This window comes from Hevea brasiliensis, chromosome 8, assembly GCF_030052815.1.
Source record: "Hevea brasiliensis isolate MT/VB/25A 57/8 chromosome 8, ASM3005281v1, whole genome shotgun sequence".
NCBI classification, from domain to species: Eukaryota; Viridiplantae; Streptophyta; class Magnoliopsida; order Malpighiales; family Euphorbiaceae; genus Hevea; species Hevea brasiliensis.
Window position 1 is genome coordinate 629,821 of NC_079500.1, and position 25,356 is coordinate 655,176.

At 33.8% G+C, this 25,356-nt stretch overlaps 2 protein-coding genes across 2 annotated transcripts; one reads left to right on the plus strand and one right to left on the minus strand.

The window, feature by feature from the left end:
- The first annotated feature begins 4,597 nt into the window (after nucleotides 1-4,597).
- LOC110644254 (beta-glucosidase 12) lies at nucleotides 4,598-13,693 on the plus strand. The gene is made up of 15 exons (XM_058150886.1): nucleotides 4,598-5,067; nucleotides 5,396-6,171; nucleotides 10,144-10,341; nucleotides 10,488-10,557; nucleotides 10,973-11,031; nucleotides 11,127-11,202; nucleotides 11,320-11,397; nucleotides 11,900-11,987; nucleotides 12,080-12,335; nucleotides 12,408-12,523; nucleotides 12,614-12,828; nucleotides 12,913-12,944; nucleotides 13,021-13,123; nucleotides 13,202-13,298; nucleotides 13,378-13,693. The coding sequence occupies exons 2-15, from the start codon at nucleotides 6,169-6,171 to the stop codon at nucleotides 13,586-13,588; spliced, it is 1,602 nt and encodes a 533-aa protein (XP_058006869.1). The 5' UTR covers nucleotides 4,598-5,067; nucleotides 5,396-6,168; the 3' UTR covers nucleotides 13,589-13,693.
- A 143-nt stretch (nucleotides 13,694-13,836) lies between these two features.
- Nucleotides 13,837-24,671, minus strand: LOC131182191 (tobamovirus multiplication protein 2A-like). Its single transcript, XM_058150888.1, has 2 exons — nucleotides 24,449-24,671; nucleotides 13,837-14,649 (listed from the first exon to the last, which is right to left on the minus strand). The coding sequence occupies exons 1-2, from the start codon at nucleotides 24,667-24,669 to the stop codon at nucleotides 14,535-14,537; spliced, it is 336 nt and encodes a 111-aa protein (XP_058006871.1). The 5' UTR covers nucleotides 24,670-24,671; the 3' UTR covers nucleotides 13,837-14,534.
- Nucleotides 24,672-25,356: the final 685 nt, after the last annotated feature.

Genomic DNA, 25,356 nt, shown 5'->3' on the forward strand with positions numbered 1-25,356 from the left:
ATTAATCAATTAAACTCTTTAATTAATTAATTAAATCACATTTAACTTTGTGATTACTTGTGTATGTGTGTGACTCACTAGGCTCATCACTAATAGGCAATGAGATATGATATTAACTCTTAATATCATCAGAACTCTTTCTTACCATAAATAATTTCTCTAAATTATTTTAGGCACCTCATAGACCATGGTTAACACCTAGTATAGCATGCCATGGCCACCCAATTAGTAATAAGGAATATCTTAAATGAACCTATAATCATATGTTACCATGCACTAGAATCTCTCTGTTACAAAATCTCAATTCGAGCTGGAGTCATTGTTTATGTCAAACTCCATTTGCTATGAATATTATGTTCTTTTTTAATTCTAATTATTGATTAAAAATATTTTCTCATCAGAAACTCTTTTTTGATTAAATCTGTTTGTCCTGGCCAGAAACTTGAAACGTCAAGAACAATTAAATGAACATAGAATTTTATCCCTATTTACTTAGGATAACAGATTCCATATTGATTAACACCTATCTCTATATATAACTGGTAGGAGCCAACACATGCCCATATACCCATACACAATACAAGTATGAAAGCAGTATCAAACTCAAACCACATATATACAACATAACTGTGTTATCTTAGGTCTAAAGATTATATATGCTGATATGATTTATGACAATGCATTGACAAGAGTAAAATCCACGTGCTTGTCATATGCGTCACTGGTTCGGCCTACTTATCATGTATAAGTGCCTATCATGTTTGTTATATGGCATGAAACTCACCATTCCATCTTATTTATATCTCATATAAATACCTTGGGAACAAACATGATTACAATCTTTCTGGATAAGTCATGTCCTTATTGTGAAGTGTCCTCGATTGTGAACAAATTTATGATACTTTGTACTAGAAATACTGTCACTCATATTCTTAACAACTTAAGAATATAATTTCTAACAAAATATCAGTGAACCTTTTCTATTACACATAAATACATTATGTAAATGAAAAAGTGAAATTGCTTTTTATTAATAAAATATGTACAAGATACATACTAAATTATATGCTTTAGAGCATACTACTAACATACTCTCAGTCCGGTTATGAAGCTTTACCGGTAGTCTGTCTGCCCGGCCCGAAATTGCAGACCCAAGCAACTGTCGAATTTTCATGAATTGAATGTACCTATGCGAAACCCATAATACGGGGATTAATATATAATTTTTACGAAATTTTCTAAACTTATTTAATGCTCGAAAAAATACTGCGAAGTCTCACGGGACTCACAGAAAAACGATGTTGAAAAATTTTGAAATGGTATTGCCGCGAAGCTCTCGACGAGTAGAGCACTCCAGTACTTTGGGATTTTTGGTGGGGTTTACGGTTTTCGAGAAATCTAGCCCGAAAGTTAAAAAGGGCTAAAAATTTCAGGATAAAAATTGAACAAATCGCTAGATAGATTTTTGTGTTCTTGGTGTCTATGGAAAATTCTCGAGGTGTAGATGTGTTTAGGACAAGACCCAGTTTGATTGGTGGCAGGATCGACTGGATTTTTGCCAAAAGGTGAAACATCACGCGATGCGTAGGGGGAGCTTTTGGGCCATTTTCCGACAGCTTGGAGTGTAGACTGGAGGAGGGGAGGGGTGGTGGAGGTGCGCTGGCGAGCTAGGGAGGCTGGGGCTGTGGTGGGGGGCGAGAGGAGGAGAGAAGAGAAAGAAAATAAGAGAGAGAGGGAGAGCGTTGAGGGCGCACAGAAAAGGAAGAAGAAAAGGAAAAAGGGCCGGTCTGATTCGATCGGTTCGATCCTGTCCAATTCGATTTGGCCGGTTCGATTCAATATATCCAAAATTGAATTTTTACTTTGTTTTGGGACAAAAAAAGAGACCCAAAAGTTTCAAAAAAATTCAAAAAAACTCAGAAAAATTCATAGAGTCTCAATATATTTTTAGTTTTGCCATTTATCTTTAAATAAATTTTTAAAAATCATTAAAGTTTTATATTTTCAGAAAATCGAAACCGATTTCGAAAATTCGAAAAATTTCAAATATTTTTTTAAAATTTAAATAAAATAAAATATTAATATCTAGCCATAAAATAATTAATTTAAAAATTAAGAGAATTACAAAACAGATGCCAAAATATCATATCTGTCTCTTTGGATTACTCTAATTTAGAAAATAAAAAATTATTATTTAGCTTTTATTTTAAGAGTATTAATTATTTAATTTTATATTTTTTTTAAAATATATTAATTAATTAATTAATATTTATTTTATTTAATTTTTAATTTATTAATTAAATTTAAATTAAGCTTTTTATTAATTAATTAATGTATGTAAAAAAATTATCATCACAAAAATTAAATAATTGAAGATTTTACAAATAGAAAGAGTATTCTTATAAAAAAATTTTCTCAGTCAAACTTCATTACTAAAAAAAAAAAACTTTTTATTTATTTATTATTAATATATTTAGACAATTATTTAATATATTTTGTATTTATTATAACTTTTTAATATTTAAACTTATTATAGTTTATATTGTTATATAAATTTTCTATATGATGAAACATGCAAATTTATTAGTATATTGATAATTAATTTACATTTTTATTAATTATTATAAATTTATTAGGCATAATTTTTTTAATATAAAATTATAATTTTCCAATTTTATTATTTAAAGTAAGGAAACCATGCCAAACAAAATTCATTTTGCGTAATGTCAAAACAGTAGAATTCATTTTCAAAGTATTGTGGATGAATCGGATCAAACACTTACCCTTTCTTTGAATTGAGAGGTTATGAGTAATAACGGAAAATAAAAAATAATTTTAAGAAATTTTTCACTTATTTAAAATGGAGAGTTGAGGGATAGAGAGAGTTTTGAAAGGTTATTTGGGAGTTAAAAAGTTTTTATTTTTTAATTTCTTATATTATTTATATTAATTTTAAAAAATTTTCAAAATATTTTTTTTTATAATTTTTATATTTAATTTTATCTTCTAACATCATTTAATTAAATAAAATATAATTATAAAATATTCATTTACATTATTTTTTTCTAAAATACAAATAAAACTATTATCTTAGCTCAGCCACGTGCCTTCATTCTCCTTAACATCTTATTTTACCATATCTCCCAATACCCATCCAAACAAGCCCTTTAGCAGAACACAGTTCACACCCCAATCCCCTTGCTGAAAAAAAAAAGCGCTCGCTTTCCTTTCCTGATCCTGAAGCTACAAACCAATTCTCTGCTTTCCCACTTTATAATGGAGCTGGAGAAACAGCGAAAGGATCAATCTTCACGAAACCCTAACTCAAAAGAATAATAAGGAACACAATGCGAAGAGTGGAAAGAGAACCCATCAAAGTACAAATGCCCAGGCTGCTCTGTTAGCTCTTACAGCCTCCCTTGTGTCAAAGCTCACAAGCAATGCACCTGCTGCTCAGACAAGTGGGTTCAGCAGTTCGCCCTTCTATCTCAGTTCAATGATACTATCCTATTATCTGGTACTCTTCTCTTATCGCAAAGTACTTTTTTTTTTAATATGTGAATAATTAATATGGTGCCTCTTCAAACGTTTGCTCTTTCTTTTTGAGCTTGTTTGTCTTCGAATTTTTGAATTCGCCATTGTTTCGAATTTTTTAACGCCTTATTGGCTGTTTTGAGAATGGGTTGCAGTTATACCAGGTGTTTGCTATGTTGGTTTCGAATTTGAATGCCTTTTATCATGCATGAACAATTGCGCACCTGCGCACACTTGGTCTTTTTATTTATTTTCTTGTTCTCCTTACTTTCTGTTTGATATTTATAATCTTAAGTGCTTATATGTTGGATTTGAATCCCCTTCTTGCTCACTTGGTTAAGTTGAATGCCAGTTTGATGCTTTCCAGAGAATCCACGGTTGACAATATTTGGCATAAGATTTTTTTTTTTAGAAAGATTATAATTTGTTTGGTCTTGGTAAAATTTTTTGGGAAGGATTCTAGTGTGTTAAAGATTGGATTTTCTTAAAGCCCTTTACGTGCAGTTATGGTTTATATTATGCTTCGGAAAGTTTTGCTTAAATGCCAGTGGCATCTGCTATGTTTTGGTAAATTCCGAAAATAGATTATAATTTGCTCGAGGAAATGAAGAGGGTTTCTGATTCTGCTCAGAGAATGAGAGCAAAATTCTATGCATATCCTCAATTTAAGTTACCAGCTCATCTTTGAAGCATTAGGGGTGCTGCTGCAGGCAGGAGAAACAAAGATTCTTTTTCTCCCAAGTGGGATGTCAAAGAGGGAGAAGAATCAATCTCAATACAACCAAAGGTTATTGTCATTATATAAATGCATAACCTTCAAAATAGTTATATCATTTTAACTTTAGTATGTATAGATGACTTCATTTGATACTCTCTTAAATTTCTGATATTATGATTATGAAAATATTGGTAAATTTCCTTGGTTTTTCATGTTTATGGTTTTCTCTAGCATAAATTAGCATTATTTTAAAGCCTTATTGCTTACATTAACATGATAGTTTCAAGATCTTCCATCTATGTATATTTTTTTTAATAAATTAAATAGCTACCTTTCTGTGGTATGAACTATTGACTTGGAGATTATTTGCCATTGGTACCAATTAACTATAGTTGCTACCTTTATGCTGTTATTTCTCATGTTTGATGCTAAGTAGAATCTAAGTATGTCAAAGCTGTTCATTTGAAGAGTTATAAAGGTGATTAATTCAAATATATGCTAATATTTTCGGGAAGAAATTTATATCTTGGACAATTGAGTGGCGATTTCACACCACAAATGTTATTTTACTTGACCATGTACTGTCTCTTGATGGTATTTTTATCCTGTTTGGAACAATCTCTTGGTATTTATAATGAACGTAGCTAATATGCAAAAAGGACTGAGGTGTAATTGTTACTGCAGAGTTCATGAAGATACATACCTTTGCTCTGTAATTGAGAAATATCTAAAACCTGGACCATGGAACCATCAATTAAGCCAATTCTGTGAGGAGCATCTGGACTCTCAAGTTTTTTATCCTTAAATATCCAAAGGTATTTTATATTCACCCAGGATCTATATGCCACATATGAACTCTTTGTGATGCATAATTTTGATTCATTAAAAACTCAACCAAACTGATTGTCCATACAAACTAGTTGAGATCAGCTACATGGATAAATTTTCTCCTTTATTTTCTTTTGAGCACCAAGCATTTTATGAACTGTTGTGATTTTAAGCAGATGTTTTGTTTTGCTATGGGGACTGGTGTTTGCTGTTCAAATGCTTCACCGAATAAATCTTTAAATGCATTCCTTTTGGCACAAGTGCATCTAAGAAGCTAATTTATTTATTTATTTATTTTAATTTATGTTTTTTCAGGGACCCAAGTCACCTTTTTGCGAGTTGGACATCAAGGCTCCATTAAGGCAACAATTAGCCAACGTAGTTATTTTGGAATATTCTGTTATTCATGTTTTTCTCCCTTCACACAGTTACAATTTTGAAGTTGTGAAAGGTGCGGATCCTGTCGCTCATAGGCCAGAATCTAATAATTATGTTCACAAAGATTACCCAAGCCCAAAAGTTGTTGCCTTCGGGGAGGCAGAAGTAGAAGAAAATAATAGCTCTTAAAATCCTTAGGTTTATGATTTTATGAAGAATGTAATTTTAAGTCCACTATGTGAAAGCCCTCATCGTAACGTTTCTGAGAAATCATTAGATGGGCAGTCTGATGACTTTTCATTGGTGAGAGAGGCAGCAGACAATAATTCACATTACAACTCCCAGATCATGGAACCTGGAAATTTTGAAGATATGGACTTGATTTTGATCAAGGGTTGATAGATGCATACTCAGATCTGATTGGAAAAGTCAATCCTGATGACTTTCTTGATTTGGAAGGTGAATTTCCCAAGGGAGAGAAGTTTGGAGAAAGGATAGAGTTTTCTAATTCTAGGGGAATTTCATTATTGCAGGAGAAATTAAAAGAGGGTGAAATTGTGGAGTAATTGATGTGCTGGACTTTGATGGGTGGACTTCAAAGGAGCTGCTCCTGGAAATTATTTTTGCCATTGCAGTCTGACTCTTCACAGATTCAGTTTTTCAGTGCCCTTGACTCTAGTAGTGGCTATGAACCATAGTCCTTTGACTTTATGGTAAGGCACACATTCTTTCCCTCGTATGAAGTTTATGGATGCTATTTGATATATGCATTGATCTCTGTTGCATGTGATCTCAGTTAGAACATATTATTTTGATACCGGCAGTTTCATGTTCATGTTTCCAACTTCTGAAACTGGCTACCTTTCTGATATGCATCCAAGGCACATTGCTGGTGAAACTTAGGATATTTATCATCTTCCATCCCCTGGTGTTGCCCCAATTTCCGTGTGCTAGGGCCTTTTACACCCCTAGTCTCCAAAGGAACTTTCGGCTACCAAAAGTTTTTTTGACCCCTTACTCCTTTTAACCCTCAAACTCTAAACTCTAATGCTCTAACCCCTCTGAACACTCTTTAAACAACCTCTAATCTATCCACCTCACTAAAAGCCAACCTCGAAACCCTAGAAGCAAGCTGAGATTCTTTCAACGATTGGGATTCCGATGATGGTGTTTTAGCAGGTGTTACAATTTAGTTGAAAAATCATGAAGTGAAGACATTGGATTTAAGGTGTTCTGAGAAATAAAATTCCAGCAGTATCTTAGCTCTGATATCATGTTAATTCATTGCAACATTTTAACTGATGGGCTGAGGGTGAGGGGGATATATGCATCTTAGCTCTTAATAGTCATAGACTGTCAATACAAAATACAAATGGACAAAACTACATAAGAGCATGAATGGTTCTTTGTTTGGTTTGTTATAAATCACTTTGTTTATATGAATGAATAGAAGGGAAGGAGAAGCTTTATGCATTGAGATCTTTAGTTCCTAACATAACTAAGTTAATTAATCTGAACTAAATCAATTTTGCTTTTTTTCCCTACCCAATAATGATAATATGTTGGAAATTATTGTGCATATGGATAAGGTCTCCATAATTGGAGCCACTGTGCTATATATGTGCAAGAGTTGCAAATGCAGGTCAAGAAACTTAAAACTGAGATTTCTGGTCTTGAAGCATCCTTTGCAGGATCAGATAGATGTCAAGGATCAACAAAAAATCTGAGGAAGATTCAAATTGCAGACAACAAAAACCCAATTTGCAAGAAGATCATGCAGTTTCATTAGATTACTTCTTAAGCAAAACGAAAATTACCATTAAAGTGATATTGAGATCAGTTAACTAATAATTCAATTTCTCGATCTGGGTTTTTTTGGATTTTTTTTTTCAAGAAAGAGGGTTTTATATGGTAGTGAGTGTTGGGCACTGAAAGAGTCGTATGCATCTAAGATGAGAGTTGCAGAGATGAGAATGTTAAGGTGGATGAGTGGCCATACTAAACTAGATAAAGTCCGTAATGAGAGTATTAGAGAAAAGGTAGGAGTGGTGCCAATTGAAGATAAGTTGAGAGAAGGGAGATTGAGGTGGTTTGGTCATGTGAAGCGTAGACATACGGAGGCTCCAGTTAGACAAGTAGAGCACATTAGGTTAGAGGATAGAAAGAAAAAAAAGGGATAGACCTAAATTGACTTGGAGGAGAGTAGTACAACATGACCTAGAAGCATTACACATTTCTGAGGATTTAACCCAAAATCGTTCAGAGTGGAGAAAGCGAATCCATATAGCCGACCCTAAATTTTTGGGATAAAGGCTTACTTCAGTTGAGTTGAGTTGAGTTGAGTTAAGAAAGAGGGTTTTATGTGAGATTGTGCCATAGAGGAGACGAGGTTGCTGTCTCTTTATAGGACTCTGGAGTCACTCACAAGCTTCAAGATTCAAAGCTCAAGCTTAACCACTGCTTCTGAAACACTTACATTAACATTTACTTTAAATGTGAGATCGCTTGTATACACGGGTTATATCCATTCTCTTAGGAAACCATGGAGCAATTTTACATATATTTTTTTCAGCTTGAAAGCTACATTTTGTTATACATTTTATGTAGTCTGCTGCAAGTACTTTGTCATATTCTTCACAAATTAACCTTTCAATTGTAGGTGTTGCATTTGATGAACAAAATAAACATTCCAGCTCTATTTCAAATGGCCCTGCCCACTCCACCAGTACTACCTTTAGCACCCGGACCTACCCCTACAGCAACTGCAAAGCCTCATTTTTCAGATTTATCCGGTAGTGAATCTGAAATGGAATCTTCAGATGAGGTATATTTATGCTTCTAAAATCTCTCAATAAGCAAAGTTGCAGATCACATGAATGTGTGTATTTAATACATGATGGATGGAAAATGTGGGCCACCTTAACTGGAACCATTTGTCTCATTGTTAGCCAGCATGTGTATCGATGTTAGCCAGCATTTGAAAACTAAAAGCTAGATATTTTTGTTTTTATGCTCTTTGTGTCTTGGAAAGTGGGCTTCTTTGTTGGGTATAGAAATGGAATGTGATTGTGTTTGCCACTAAATGTTTTCAAGAGCAGTTAAACTCTAGACGAAAGCGTGTGCTAGACGAGAAGCAATTATAGGCCCTGCAGTGGATAAAGATGTAGTTCATGAGGCTGTTGGAGTGAAGCCTTCCTCCTTTGTCCCAAAAAAAAAAATCCTGTTATAAAAAAGGAACCCTTTGGTGTCATATTCTTTCTAATAAAATTTATTATTAGATTATCCGATGAATTTTAGAATTATTCATGTACTTCTGTTGTTTTCTTATGGATCAAGATTGCTCTTGAATGAACAAAAAGATGATAGCACTATGAAAGAATCCGAGGAGCCAATGAATGAGGGTTTAGATCATAAACCTTATGTAAGTCCAGAAGAAATAGAGATTAACAAGCTGGATCAACCTATGAGATGAATTCAGATAGAAAATCTTTTAATAAAAACATGTGGTTCAGCTTATACTTTAAAAAGATGGGAAGGATTGAAATTCGTAGAAAGCAATTTTTTTATTTTTTAGAACAAATGTTAGATGATGAGAAAATCCATTCAAGTTCCAAAACAATGATCCTTGACAGAAAATTAAAGAAATTAGTGTCCCTTCCTCTATGCAAATACTTATTAACCGTCTCAATGCTCATGATGAATCCATATTAACCGTCTCTTGAAAAAAACTCCATTTTGAAACAGAAAAGTTGTGAGTGCATATTTGCGAGGTGAAGCTGGTGCTAAAGATTTCATGATGAACATGCATAAATTGAATTTAATTGGATTGGTGGCCGCAGCAATGCGCGGGCTGGTGGTTTTTGGTTTCTGCGTGCTTAAGGGCGCTGGTGATTTGCTGGTTTTGATGCATGGTGTCCTGGTTTGGGGTGATTTCTTAGGGCATGATTCCTATGGGTTTGGGTTGTTGTATAGGGTTTAGTTTTAATTTTTTGGGACTGACTTGGGTCTTTGGTTTCTATATATTTAGTTTTATTGTATGCTGCCATTGGTAATGCAATGAATTTACATATTAATAATAAAAGAAAAACAATGCGCGAGCCCATTTCTAATTATGGTGACGATGGAACTTGGATATTGCGCTTTAATTATAGTCGAACTTGAGATTCCACCGTAATGAAAATGGTTTAATAATATAAACTCATTATGTTAATTATGCTAAAGCGGTAAAAGGTTAGAATATCTAATAATGAGAGCATTAGAGAGGGAATTTCTCCCATTGCTATCCCTTTCTCATAATACCCAAAATAATAATAATAATAATAATAATAATAACAATAACAGTGCTTCATGAATTTCCAACTTGCTGTCCAATTGATCAGTCTGCCAATAACGTTACAGGTAAACAGTGTTTTCCTTATGGCAGATGCTTCAAGCGACAATGATTTTTTACTTTTGTTAGTGAGAGATAATATATTTAAGCTTAATTAACAAATCAGACGACTCTATCTGATTAAGAAATGAAAAATTGGCCCTATCTCTATCAACAGCTTTTCTTAGGTATGAAATATATTTATGTACCCAAATTACCCTTCGAAAGTGCTAAAGTACCTTCAAATATTGATGGCAACAATGGTATTTACTCTTAAGAATTCAATTATATTTATTCTTGATGCTTTGTCCTGTAGGAAAACACTTTTCTTAAGCAACAGAAAAGAAAGCTTGACGCTGAAAAGCTACTAACCATGAAAGTTAAAGGATTTCTTTCCCTATTCCTCATTATTCTAATGGTCTCAGCGGTTCACAGTGAAGAGGATTTGGGTCCTGTTTACCGGAGTAGTTTTCCGGCAGGTTTTATATTTGGGACTGCATCATCTGCTTACCAGGTTTGTGCTTGGTTTCCTGTCTTGTTAACTTTTAGAACATTTGATTTGGAGAAATTAATTGAAAGCTCTACAGAAAGCCTATGGATATGGTCATGTATATGTAGCTGTAAGCTAGAAAATTGATTAATGTCTATCTGATTCTACAGTATGAAGGTGCAGCAAATGAAGATGGCAGAGGACCAAGCATATGGGATACCTTCACTCAAAAATACCCGGGTCTCTCTCTCTCTCTCTCTCTCTCATGATATCTAATAATGCATTCTTGAATAAAGAAAAAATTAAGTTCTATGATAATATTTTATATTTCATTATTCAAGGGTCAACTATAGCATTATAATGTATCCGATATAATTATTGTAGTCACATGTTTAAGAGTGACTCTCCCCATCATTTTCTTTTTCAACAAGTGTTCTCCACTAAGTGGCAAGACATAACCCCAAATGTCTAATCATTTTTTCTTTTTGTTTGTTAATATGTAATTATTTAATTCTCAAGAGTAGAAAATGATAAAGAGACATAAAATCATTGGCTTTGAGACGTATATATGGTTTTAATTTTTTATTATACTAATTAGGTTTATTGTCTTAATGGAATAGAGTAATGTAATTTTTGAAGAATTATGGTAGTGCAGATAAGATAAAGGATCGCAGTAATGGAAACATTGCCATTGATTCATACCATAGATACAAGGTATGCTTTCTCTTCTAATAATTAAGTCTATTGATATATATATGTTTCCAGAGCACTTTGTTCATTTTTTTTTTATTTCCATAAATTTTGATCAGGATGATGTGGGTATAATGAAGAGCTTAGGTTTTGATGCTTACAGATTTTCCATTTCATGGTCTAGACTGTTACCTCGTAAGTATTAATCATCCAAGCCTTTGAAAGACTTACATGTTAATGATTAAATTTATATATAAGGCATGAATTAACTTGTACCTTCTATTAAAAAAAAAAAATTCTTGTACGTTGTAGGTGGCCATCTCAGCGGAGGAGTAAATCCAAAAGCCATTAATTACTACAGCAGGCTCATCAATGAACTCTTAGCGAATGGTCAGTGTTTGGTCCCTTTCTCTATACTAAATTTGACTTCCAAGAAAAAAAAATATTTAACATTGTACTATATATAATTTCTAAATTTGCAAGAATTTGGATGAGTAGATCGACAGTTTTACTACTTGTCTATTTAATATTTCTCCTATAGAGAAGTGATGGTTAGATATGGACGCGGTTTGGTTCTGAGGGATCTAAAGAATTGGAGATGAGATTGGATCGAAGGATTCTCCTCAGTTTTGATCTCAGTTTCGTTTTTGGTTCTATTAAATTCAACAGTCAATTTTTTTTTTAAATCTGGTTTTAACCAGGAAATGAAGATATCGACTCCATCTGATTCTAATTTGATTCAAGATGGTTTTGATTAAATCTGAGTTTGATCAGTAAACCAACCAGAATGGTCCAGATTCAAACCCAGAATGCACCATGTCTCACTACGCGATGTTTAATAGTACGTAATACTTCATCTTGATGTGAAATTATTTGTTGCCAAATGATGAAGGAATCCAACCTTTTGTGACTTTATTCCACTGGGACCTTCCTCAAGTTCTTGAAGATGAATATGGTGGTCTTTTAAGCTCCAAAATTGTGTGAGTAATCGATGGGTAATATGCATGAGTATGCTTCGTTCCCATTCAGTCCTTAATTAATTAATGAATTAATTGTTCAATTCCATGTGAAGGGATGATTTTCGTGATTATGCTGAGTTGTGCTTTAGCAACTTTGGTGATAGAGTAAAGCACTGGATCACTTTGAATGAGCCATTAACTGTTGTTGTTGATGGGTATGCGACTGGTATAAAGGCACCTGGGAGATGTTCAGAATGGCTCCCTTTCAACTGCACTGGTGGTGATTCAAGTACTGAGCCATATATAGCAGCACACAATCAACTTCTTGCTCATGCAGCTGCAGTTAAAGTTTACAGGGACAAGTACCAGGTTCATTTTCTTTTCTTTCCTCTTTATTAGGTTTTTTCTAATTATTTTTTTAATGACTGCATCTTCATGTAGATGTCTCAAAGGGGTCAAATTGGAATTACAATAAACTGTGCTTGGGTTTTACCCATGGCTGATTCAAGTATAGACTTTAGTGCAGCAGCTCGAGCCATTTCTTTCCAATATGATTGGTATATGAATTTTTCTTTCATTATTTTGGCTTTTATAGATATCTTACAGAGATTTTAATGTGACTAGAAATTTTCTGATGATTTTTGAAGGTTTATGGAACCATTAAATTCTGGTTCGTATCCAGCTGATATGGTTGCTTATGTGGGAAAACGATTACCTCAGTTTTCTGAGGAGGAATCCTTAATGGTTAAAGGTTCATTTGATTTCATAGGGCTAAACTATTATACAGCAAAATATGCAGCTGATGTTCCTTGCCAAACTGAAAACTTGAGCTACACCACCGATTTTTGTGCTCTGTGTGCACGTAAGTTGCTCCATGTTTTTTCTTTCCATTTAGAAGCAATTATCTACTTTGTTCATATCTGATACAGAGCAATTTAATGCACAGCTGATCGAAATGGGATTCCCATTGGTCCAAAGGTATGATTGAATGCATATATATATAGCATTACAGCATATGGGTTGTGGTTTGTTAATACTATAATTGAATTTGCAGTCAGGATCAGATTGGCTTTATGTTTATCCAAGAGGAATTCAAGATGTTTTGCTCTACACCAAGAACAAGTTTAATGATCCAGTCATCTATATAACTGAGAATGGTAATTCAATCAATGACCAGCTATAGGATGTCAATTTTATACTATTAAAAGTTAGCCTAGACTAACATTTTTTTGCAGGAGTTAGTGATATTGATACTGATACGGTAGGGCTTGAGGATAACTCAAGAGTAGATTACTTCAATGATCATCTCTCATTCATCCAGAAAGCAATCATGTGAGTGATACCAATGCAATTTTGTCAGTATATATAACAAAATTAAGGATTATATAAAATTATGGTTGAATTTGAACAGGAAAGGTGTGAAGGTAAAGGGATACTTTGGATGGTCACTTCTAGACAATTTCGAATGGGATGATGGTTATGAAGTTCGTTTTGGAATGGTCTATGTAGACTACAAGGATGGATTGAAAAGGTATCTGAAAAAATCAGCCATGTGGTTCAAGGAATTTCTTCATTCTGGGAACCACACCCAATTCAAGAGAAGAGATGTAGCAGTATCTTAGATTGAATTAGAAAGAGCAAATTAAGAGATTTTCCTTATATGTATATATATATATAGTTTCGAAGTTTACTTACAGGAAATAAAATATAAGAAAGTATAAACTGCATGTATGTTGGAGTATTTAAACAGAATCTGTGATCATTATATATATATATATATATATATATATAAAAGACTGACAAAGCATACAATATGAAAAATCTCAGAACTAATATCAGTTTCTTATTATTAATTGTTATCCTGGCCTTGTCTTCTCCCTAAGACTGGTTAGAGGATGAAGCACCAGGTGGCTTGCTACTCTCCTCAACAGCAGTAGTAGTTGGCCTCACAATCTTTAGGATACACAACCCTTACATCATCATGATGGTCATAAATTACTCTGTTCAAAGGTCTCAAGTACAAAACCAACTCTAGAGCAATCACCTGTGAATAAAACAGGTACAAAACAAAACACAAATATTTGAATATAACCAAAAAAAAAAAAATCATGTGATGAATATGATTGATGTATTACCTGTGAAGCAAGTGGCCCAAGAAAAACCCATCTCATGATTTTCCAATTCATGGTAATAAAGTGGTAGGTTGAGTTGAAATTGCTACTTCTATCACTGGGCGTATATATATAAAGCTTAATTACCCATGGAATTTTTTCTTCATCACTAGTAGGAAAGATTCAAGTAATTAAACAAAAGAATGAATCAACTTATATTAGTGTTCTAGTTCAAAGAACTATAAAAAGAAAGCAACAAAGAGAATAATGGAATATTATTACTTCTTTCCAGTTGTGATTGAAGAACACGAAGGCAGCAGCTCCTAGTTGTGCCACAAAAAGTTCAACCAAAAGTACAGAGTACTAGTGACTGCTGAGAAATTATCATTCAACCTAAGATTTTCTGAACTTGCATAAGATATGAGGTACAATTTAAATTAAATTTTTTTTTAAAAGATCAGCTAGAGGATACAAAACACAGACAACAAGAGTTCCTTGTCGCAGCTCCAACATATCCAAAACAGGATATCACAATGAGGGATGCGCCAACTACCAAAAGAAGGTAAACAAACCTGCAAAAATTTAACCAGCAATTAATTGGTCTGATAACTACTTCAGGTAAACTCTGCAACCAAGGTAACTAATCAAACCCATTCAGTAACCAGATTGGTCCGATCAATGAATAGAATTTTAGATTCTGAGCCCATTAGGCCATAGACCTTCCATTAACAAAATGAGCTAAGACCCAAATGGACAATTACCACATGTCACTAAGCTTACAACTTTTGTGGTCACCTAATCGTTTCCCAAGATGGATTATGACTTCTCAGACAACATAAGAGTGAAAAAGCCATTCTCCATCTACCTAATTAGATTCTTAATCTAAGAATTGTCACTATATTAATTTGGGGGTTATAATTAAGGTAATTGATCAATCTTCCTGACTTCTGACACTGATTCTTGTAGATAAAGTGATGATTATATTTGTGAAAATCCATATACAATTATTATTTATTATTATTTTATTTTAATTAGTTAACAATAATTCAATATATTTATAAAAAAAATATATATATTTTTATTTGATGGTCTGCTTATTTATTTTTAGATATATATATATTATTTTTGAAATTAAATATATATCTGTAATTTGAACAACCCAGTTCAATAATAACTCTTAACCCATTCTACACCTAATAGAACTCTTGAAATATATATATACCCTAATAATCTCTTCTGCTAAATTTTACTCTCAAAACCTATTTGTCACCTCCTTTTCTATCAAATACTCTCAACAGAGAATCCTTAAATTTTTACTTCTCTATTCATCACATTCGATTTTATTTTCAAGGTAAGAATTCTCATTCCTTATTCAATAATTGGTGAATTTAATTTTATTTTATTTTCTTGATCTGTTACAACTACTCTAAAAAAAAAAATTTATTTTCGATCATTAATATTAAATTGGATTGATCATAATTATTATTAGATAATAATTAATTATTATATATATATATATATATATATATATATATATATATATATATATATATATATATATTTGTTTTTGGAAGCGTCCCTGTTCACATAACAATTGTCGCGTCCCGTCTGCGTCCCTGTTCATATATATATATATATATATATATATATATATATATATATATATATATATATATATATATATATATATATATATATATATATTTGTTTTTGGAAGCGCTGCGTCCCGTCCGTATCCCTGTTCATATATATATATATATATATATATATATATATATATATATATATAAAAGTTATTTTATTTTATTATTATTTAATATTTTTATTTTATATTTTGGATATGTAGGAGATTCAAATATTCAGTCAGTCAGTTGAAATTGTCTCTCTTTCATTGAAAATAACTATTGTCTTGGAGGTTCCAGGTGAGTGGTAATTATAGTACATGACACCATTTTTGTCCCTTTTAAAATTTCTTAGCATTAAGTTTGTTATTAAATGAAATTTTAAATCAATATTTTAACAATGATTTTATATGTGATTTTCTAGAGTTTTATTTTATTATTGAATTTTATCTCGATTTTGATTAAATAATTGATTTTGCCAACTATCTCTGCATTAGACCCATTAGGATTCCGGGACCAGGCCTTTAATGTATTTATATTGATTGATATTTGATTATAAAATTTACCGATATGTTACTGAATTGATTTGAGATTGATTTGATTTTATTGACTCTCTGAAACTATTGAAATACACTATTGAAATTGCACTATCAGTTATTATTTGCTATCTGAAATTTTTTATTGATTTTGATTGATTTGTACAAATAGATTTTTACTTTGAATTGGTACTGTGCCCGATGTCATTTACATTATCACCCGTGGACTATCACGGTATTAGGTTGCATTGTCGAGTAATGCATCATTGCAGTTTATGGTTTGCATTAGTATCATATGTATTGATATCTGTGAAGGAGGAGGAAGGTATCTAATATCTAGTAGCGCGCTTACCATCTGACCTTTGGTGATGTGGGGTATCATCACCCTGGTGCACTGTACCATAAAAATTTTTATTGAATGAATTTATTTTATATATATGTTTTATGAAATTATTTTATTAATGATTTTGACAGCATGAGCATGATTTTTATTGAATAGAAAATTTATTGTGAAATTAATCAAGCGTCTGCCTGTTCCTATTCCGTTGTGTGCTATAATTATCATTCACTGAGCATCTAGCTCAAACCACGTTTTCTCTGTCTGTTATCTGTTTCAGATCAGTAGAATTCTGCAGCTGATCCAAATATTCAGTCAATTTTCTGGAGAGGGACAACTTTGATTTATTCTCATGGTATGCCCGAATTCGTGTTTTCTCGGGCTAATAATTAGTTTGGTTTATTGAACAGTTTAAGTTTTTATTGAAATCTGTAGAGACTCCGCAGTTTACCTATGGGATATTTATTATGTTTATTCAGCATTTTGTTTATTTGGATTTTGTCTATTTTTGGGATTAGTAAGTGACAATATATTCATTCAAGATACTCTGATAAGGCTTGCATGATTTAAGAATACTTAAATTATGCGCCGGTCACGGTTCAAAATTTTGGGTCGTGACAAAGTTGGTATCAGAGCTCGGTTGAGGTCTAGTAAACTTGCGGAGCATAGGATCCTTAACGTCTTTTCAGTTTATCATTGCTTCAGATATCTGCGTCCTTCGTACTTTTTTTAACCTATCCTAATTTGGCTCACATTTTCAAATTTAATGCTTGTTTATTAAAATGAATAGGTGCCTGGGTCTGTTAGACGTAAGAGGAGAACTAAGGCCAAGGGTCTTAATGGTGTAAACCTTGATCCAACAGGGGAGGTACCACCTCAAACTATTAATCAGACATTCGAGCAGACGCCTATGGCTAAGGCGGGGCACAACCATTCCAATTAGCTCTGCGGCTCAAGCACCTAGAAATGGTCAAGTTCTTATGCGAGATCTGGCTGCGGGATTACATGCAGTGAATCGTGCTGTTAATACTATAGCTGAGTACCTTACAACTCAACCACAACAACCAGTGGTTGGCTCTACTTTAGCACCAGCTCAGGATAGGGCTCGATTCCTTGACTCTACAGATTTTCTCAAGCTAAGACCAAAGGAGTTCACTGGAGAGGATGCATTAGCTGATCCCTTAGATTTTCTAGATGACATGGAGAGGTGTTATGACACTATGGGTTGCGATAGTGCTAGGATGGTGATGTTGGCGGAAATCGGCTTAAGGGAGTTGCTCGTGAGTGGTATATCTCTAAGAAGAATGGGAGACTGAAGGTTCTATCCTCGGCACAATTTCACTCTCTCTTCTTGGAGCGATTTCTCCCTCCTAGTGTTCAAGAGGCTCAGGCCTTGGAGTTTGAAACCTTGAAGCAAGGTAAAATGACAGTTACAGAGTATGAGATGAAGTTTACAAAATTATCCCGTTTTGGTAAACACTTGATTCCAAATGAGGAGAAGAAGGCTCGTAGGTTTGAAAGGGGCTTACGAGACAGGCTAATTGATCGTGTGGCTCCTTTACGACTACCTAAATATGAGGAGGTGGTTGATCGGGCTAGACAGATGGAGATGTATGATGATGAACGTTGGGCTCGTGAGCAGCGCAAGCGATTTAAGAAAGATAGTCAAGGTAATCAATTTAACAGAGGGACGAGTCATCGTGGTTCTTATCGAGGATAATAGCGGGGTTCTCGATCTGATTGGCAATAGGGCACATCAATGCAGGTTGGTCAGGGACGTGAGCAGAGGACACATGCAGGGAATGCTCGGTATAACCAGATTAGCACTGAGCCTATTACCACTCTTTGTCATCATTGTGGTAAGCCACATAAGGGCACTTGTCATTGGGTCACTGGAGCATGCTTTGGTTGTGGACAGTTGGGACACCGTAGACAGGACTGTCCTACTAGTGAGACAACTCAGGGTGTTGGTCAAGCAACACATTCTGCTCCCTCTCAGGTTCAACCAGTTTCACAGTATAATGGTAGAAATCAGGGTTTTGGTGGTCGTGGACATGGTGGTAGAGGTTTTGGTGGTAGAGGATTTGCTCAAACTCAGGGACAGACATCTGGTGGTAGAGGTCAAGCTAGAGTTTTTGCTTTGACTCAGCAGGATGCTCAGGCATCTAATGCAGTAGTGACAGGTACACTTCCTATTTGCTCATTTGATGCTAGAGTACTGTTTGATCCTGGTTCCAGTCATTCCTTTGTTTCTCCATACTTTTCCATGAGATTTAGTACACCACCTACTTTGTTAGAGTATCCTTTATCTGTATCAACACCTATGGGGGATGCAATAGACACTGATATGGTATATAGGGGATGTATAGTTCACATTGGAGATAGGGAATTAGCTGCAGATCTTGTTTCTTTGGATATGTTTGAGTTTGATGTGATTTTAGGCATGGATTGGTTAGCCACTTATCACGTTTCATTGGATTGTCATAATAAAGTTGTACTCTTTAAAATTCCTGGGGAGGCAGAATTTCAATTTCAGGGAGATCGCAGTATGGCCTCTAGTAATCTTATCTCTGTAGTGAGTGCTAGACGATTATTGCGAAAGAGGTGTAAAGGGTATCTAGCTTATGTTAGAGATGTTCAGGTAGAAGGTGCAGGTTTGGAGAAAGTTGCGATGGTTAAAGAGTTTCTGATGTGTTTCGGAAGATTTATCGGGTTTACCCCAGAGCGAGAGGTAGAGTTTGGTATAGACTTAGTTCCTAGAGTTGAGCCTATATCTATGCCACCTTATCGTATGGCACCCGCAAAACTTAAGGAGTTGAAGGAGCAACTACAGAACCTACTAGATAAGGGGTTTATTCGCCCTAATGTTTCTCCATAGGGTGCTTCTGTGTTATTTATGCGGAAGAAGGATGGGTCTTTGAGAATGTGCATTGATTATAGGTAATTGAATAAGTTAAGTGTGAGTAATAATTATCCTCTTCCACGCATAGATGACCTGTTTGACCAACTTCAAGGTGCAAATAATTTTTCAAAGATAAATCTTCGATCTGGGTATCATCAATTGAGTTTCATGAAAGAAGACATACTTAAGTCAGAGTTTAGGACTAGGTATGGACACTATTAATTTCTTGTTATGTCTTTTGGTCTTAACAATGCTCGGCGCTTTTATGGATCTCATGAACGAGTTTTCAAGCCTTTCTTAGATCAATTTGTTATAGTATTCATCGATGACATTCTAGTGTACTCAAAGAGTAAGGAGGAGCATGAACGAGATTTGAGAATTGTCCTTGGACCTTACGAGAACACAAGCTATATGCCAAGTTCTCAAAATGTGAGTTTTGGTTAGATAATGTGGCTTTCCTAGGCCATACAGTATCTAAGGATGGGGTGTGCGTTGATAAGAAGAAAGTTGAGGCAGTGCTTCATTGGCCTAGACCCACGACTGTGTCAGAGATTCGTAGTTTCTTGGGTTTAGCAGGGTATTATAGACGGTTTGTTCAAGATTTCTCTCGTATTGCAGCACCTTTAACTAAGTTGACACAAAAGAATGTGAAATTTCAGTGGTCTGAGGCTTGTGAAAAAAGTTTTTGGAGCTTAAGACTCGTTTAACTCTGACACCGATGTTAACCCTTCCATCTGGATCAGGGGGTTATGTAGTATATTGTGATGCTTCTAGGATTGGTTTAGGATGTGTTTTGATGCAGCATGGACGGGTTATTGCATATGCTTCTCGTCAGTTGAAAAGACACGAGCAGAATTATCCAACTCATGATTTGGAAATGGCTGCAATAATTTTTGCTTTGAAAATCTGGAGACACTATCTGTATGGTGAGACTTGTGAAATCTTCACTGACCACAAAAGTCTCAAATACATTTTTGACCAACGTGATCTTAATCTTAGGCAAAGGAGATGGGTAGAATTGTTAAAGGATTATGATTGCACCATACAGTATCATCCTGGAAAAGCTAATGTAGTGGCTGATGCTCTAAGCAGGAAGTCTTCAGTAGTTTAGCCCATATATCTACCAAGATGAGGCCTTTGATTGGTAAATTACATGAGTTGCTAGATCGGGAGTAGAGTTTGAAATCATAGCTGGATCATTCTTAGCACATTTTGAGTTAGGCCTATCTTGATTGATCGAATTAAAGGCGGCTCAAAGAGGATTCTCATGTGTGAGATTATAAATAATATTCATCAAGGCCAAGCTCAAGGGTTCATGTTAAATGATGATGGAGTTCTTCGTTATGGCACTAGACTTTGCATCCCCAATGTTAATGAGTTGAGAAGAGAAATCAAGGAGGAGGCACACCATCCTGCTTACACAGTACACCTAGTTTCAACTAAGATATACTGTGATTTAAGGGAGCATTATTGGTAGGATAGAATGAAGAGAGATGTTGCAGACTTTGTTGCTAAATGTTTGACTTGTCGGAGTTAAGGCGAGAACATCGAGACCATCTGGTTACTTCACCATTGCCTATTCCCGAGTGGAAGTGGGAGCATATTGCCATGGACTTTGTTGTGGGTTTACCTAGTACGAGGTGGTTACAATGCAATGCAGGTGATAGTGGGACATTGACAAAATCTGCTCATTTCCTTCTGTGAAGACTACATATGACTTTGCTAAACTTGCACAGATTGTATATAAATAAGATTGTTAGTCTTCATGGAGTTCAGTTTCCATTGTCTCGATCGTGGTACTCGGTTTACTTCTCGATTTTGGAAGAAATTCCAAGAAGCTTTAGGAACACGAGTAGACTTTAGTCTTGCTTTTCACCCTCGGACGGATGGACATGAGAAAGGACCATCTGGACATTAGAGGATATGCTTCGTGCGTGCGTTATGGATTTTGGTGGTCGTTGGGATCATCATTTGCCTTTAGTGGAGTTTGCTTACAATATGATTATCGAGCAAGTATAGAGATGGCTCCATATGAGGCATTATATGGTCGAAAGTGTAGGTCACCGGTTTGTTGGGAAGAAGTTGGAGAAAGAAGGCTTACTAGACCAGAGTTGATACAATTAACTTCAGAGAAGGTTCGACTAATTCGTGATCGACTTTTGACTGCTCAAAGTCGACAGATAAGTTATCTTGATCCTAAGCGTAAAGATGTAGAATTTATGATTGGTGATCATGTATTTCTGAGAGTTTCCCCTATGAAAGGAATCATGAGGTTTGGGAAGAAAGGGAAGCTTAGCCCTCGTTTTGTTGGTCCATTTGAAATTTTGGAGAGAATTGGAGCAGTTGCTTACCGTTTAGCCCTTCCACCTGGTTTTGCACATGTACATCCAGTTTTTCATATTTCTATGCTTAGGAAGTATGTACCAGATCCATCTCATATTTTACAACCTCAAACCATGCAATTTAGGGATGATATGTCATATGAGGAGCAACCAGTAAAGATTTTAGATCGACAAATTAGGAAACTCCGATCTAAGAAAGTGGCTTTGGTCAAAGTCTTGTGGCATAATCACTCAAGTAGTGAGGCCACATGGGAGGCAGAATCTGAAATGCGAGCCAAATATCCTCATTTATTTGATTCTTCAGGTTAGAATTTTTGTCTATCCAAATTCGGGGACCGAATTTTTTTTAAGGGGGGAAGTATGTGAAAACCCATATACAATTATTATTTATTATTATTTTATTTTAATTAGTTAACAATAATTCAATATATTTATAAAAAAATATATATATTTTTATTTGATGGTACCTTATTTATTTTTAGATATATATATATTATTTTGAAATTAAATATATATACGCAATTTGAACAACCAGTTCAATAATAACTCTTAGCCCATTCTACACCTAATAGAACTCTTGAAATATATATATACCCTAATAATCTCTTCTGCTAAATTTTACTTTCAAAACCTATTTGTCACCTCCTTTTCTATCAAATACTCTCAACAGAGAATCCTTAAATTTTTACTTCTCTATTCATCACATTCGATTTTGTTTTCAAGGTAAGAATTCTCATTCCTTATTCAATAATTGGTGAATTTAATTTTATTTTATTTTCTTGATCTGTTACAACTACTCTAAAAAAAAAAAATTTATTTTCGATCATTAATATTAAATTGGATTGATCATAATTATTATTAGATAATAATTAATTATTATATATATATATATATATATATATATATATATATATATATATTTGTTTTTAGGCGTCACTGTTCACATAACAATTGTCGTCAAATGTTCATATCATATATATATATATATATATATATATATATATATATATATATATATATATATATATATATATATATATATATATATATTTGTTTTTGGAAGCGTCCCTGTTCACATAACAATTGTCGCGTCCCGTCTGCGTCCCTGTTCATATATATATATATATATATATATATATATATATATATATATTTGTTTTTGGAAGCGCTGCGTCCCGTCCGTATCCCTGTTCATATATATATATATATATATATATATATATATATATATATATATATATAAAAGTTATTTTATTTTATTATTATTTAATATTTTTATTTTATATTTTGGATATGTAGGAGATTCAAATATTCAGTCAGTCAGTTGAAATTGTCTCTCTTTCATTGAAAATAACTATTGTCTTGGAGGTTCCAGGTGAGTGGTAATTATAGTACATGACACCATTTTTGTCCCTTTTAAAATTTCTTAGCATTAAGTTTGTTATTAAATGAAATTTTAAATCAATATTTTAACAATGATTTTATATGTGATTTTCTAGAGTTTTATTTTATTATTGAATTTTATCTCGATTTTGATTAAATAATTGATTTTGCCAACTATCTCTGCATTAGACCCATTAGGATTCCGGGAACAGGCCTTTAATGTATTTATATTGATTGATATTTGATTATAAAATTTACCGATATGTTACTGAATTGATTTGAGATTGATTTGATTTTATTGACTCTCTGAAACTATTGAAATACACTATTGAAATTGCACTATCAGTTATTATTTGCTATCTGAAATTTTTTATTGATTTTGATTGATTTGTACAAATAGATTTTCTGTTTTGAATTGGTACCTGTGCCCAGTATCTGTTTCTGTTATCTGGCCCCGCCGTGTGGACTATCACGGTATTAGGTTGCATTGTCGAGTAATGCATCATTGCAGTTTATGGTTTGCATTAGTATCATATGTATTGATATCTGTGAAGGAGGAGGAAGGTATCTAATATCTAGTAGCGCGCTTACCATCTGACCTTTGGTGATGTGGGGTATCATCACCCTGGTGCACTGTACCATAAAAATTTTTATTGAATGAATTTATTTTATATATATGTTTTATGAAATTATTTTATTAATGATTTTGACAGCATGAGCATGATTTTTATTGAATAGAAAATTTATTGTGAAATTAATCAAGCGTCTGCCTGTTCCTATTCCGTTGTGTGCTATAATTATCATTCACTGAGCATCTAGCTCAAACCACGTTTTCTCATGCATTATCCTGCTTTTGGATCGGTAGAATTCTGGTGATCCAAATATTCAGTCAATTTTCTGGAGAGGGACAACTTTGATTTATTCTCATGGTATGCCCGAATTCGTGTTTTCTCGGGCTAATAATTAGTTTGGTTTATTGAACAGTTTAAGTTTTTATTGAAATCTGTAGAGACTCCGCAGTTTACCTATGGGATATTTATTATGTTTATTCAGCATTTTGTTTATTTGGATTTTGTCTATTTTTGGGATTAGTAAGTGACAATATATTCATTCAAGATACTCTGATAAGGCTTGCATGATTTAAGAATACTTAAATTATGCGCCGGTCACGGTTCAAAATTTTGGGTCGTGACAATATTAATGGGTTCAGGGTTGCATTTTTAATTAAAGAATGAAGTGATCTACTTACCAAGCCACTGGAAGATTAGTAGATAACCAGCTCTTAGATGCATCAATTCCTAGCAATGCTTTAGTTAGAGCAATCTCATACTTGTTATGATAATAGCTCCAATCTTGTTTCCACTTCATTAAACAGAATAGCCCATGAGAGCCTATGGCTAGACCAAATAGGGTGAAAATGGAGTTTATCAACTTCAGCAAGAACTCCATAACAGTTATTCTCTTTTCCATTTTCAAAGGCTATAATTTAAAGAAAAGAAAAGATCCAAAATCCTATCTAACTCCAGATACATCAATAGGCCTCCTATATCTAAAAACTTCATAGGCAAATTTAATTTTGCTTGCCAAATATAAAAAATCTTTGCTTGCAGTTTATAATTGCCTGACGTGTATCCTAGTTGATTTCTTGCTGTAGATTTCCTTTTATTCAGATGTATAGTTTTCATATATGGATCATAAAATTATCACAAATAAATATATATACCCTCTATTTAGCTGGAAATGGCAAAAGAAGGAGAGCTTCCATATATATATATAGGTTCCACGTCAGTGTTTAACCAAGTGACAAAAAATGCCTAACTCATCCTGGATTTGTACATGGACTATAATGGAATGTGAAGGGGAGAGAAACAATCAAACTCCAAAAGGGAAAAGCTTTTCATCCGTCCCCATAAACGTAATAAACTTGCGTAGACTTCTTTAACATGCCAAAATTTTCTAACCTAACATTCAGTTCTTTGTTTTCTTTTGTAATAAAGAGAAAAGAAAAATTTTCATTAACAAGAGTCATGCAATATCCACAACAAATAAAATACTCTAATTTTCAACTAACACGATTTTCAATATATTTCTTTACCATAATCACCCTCGGAAAAAGAGTCACCTGATCCTCTAATTTTGATGCCAAACATGGTATTA

Bases quoted from the DNA above. Each gene is read 5' to 3' on its own strand.
- LOC110644254 (XM_058150886.1), top strand. The intron at 11,988-12,079 runs GTGAGTAATCGA...TTCCATGTGAAG, and splicing joins CTTTTAAGCTCCAAAATTGT to GGATGATTTTCGTGATTATG. The intron at 13,299-13,377 runs GTGAGTGATACC...GAATTTGAACAG, and splicing joins TTCATCCAGAAAGCAATCAT to GAAAGGTGTGAAGGTAAAGG.
- LOC131182191 (XM_058150888.1), bottom strand. From the start codon at position 24,669: ATGGAAAAGAGAATAACTGTTATGGAGTTCTTGCTGAAGTTGATAAAC. The intron at 14,650-24,448 runs GTAAGTAGATCA...AAATTTTTGCAG, and splicing joins ACTAATCTTCCAGTGGCTTG to GTTTGTTTACCTTCTTTTGG.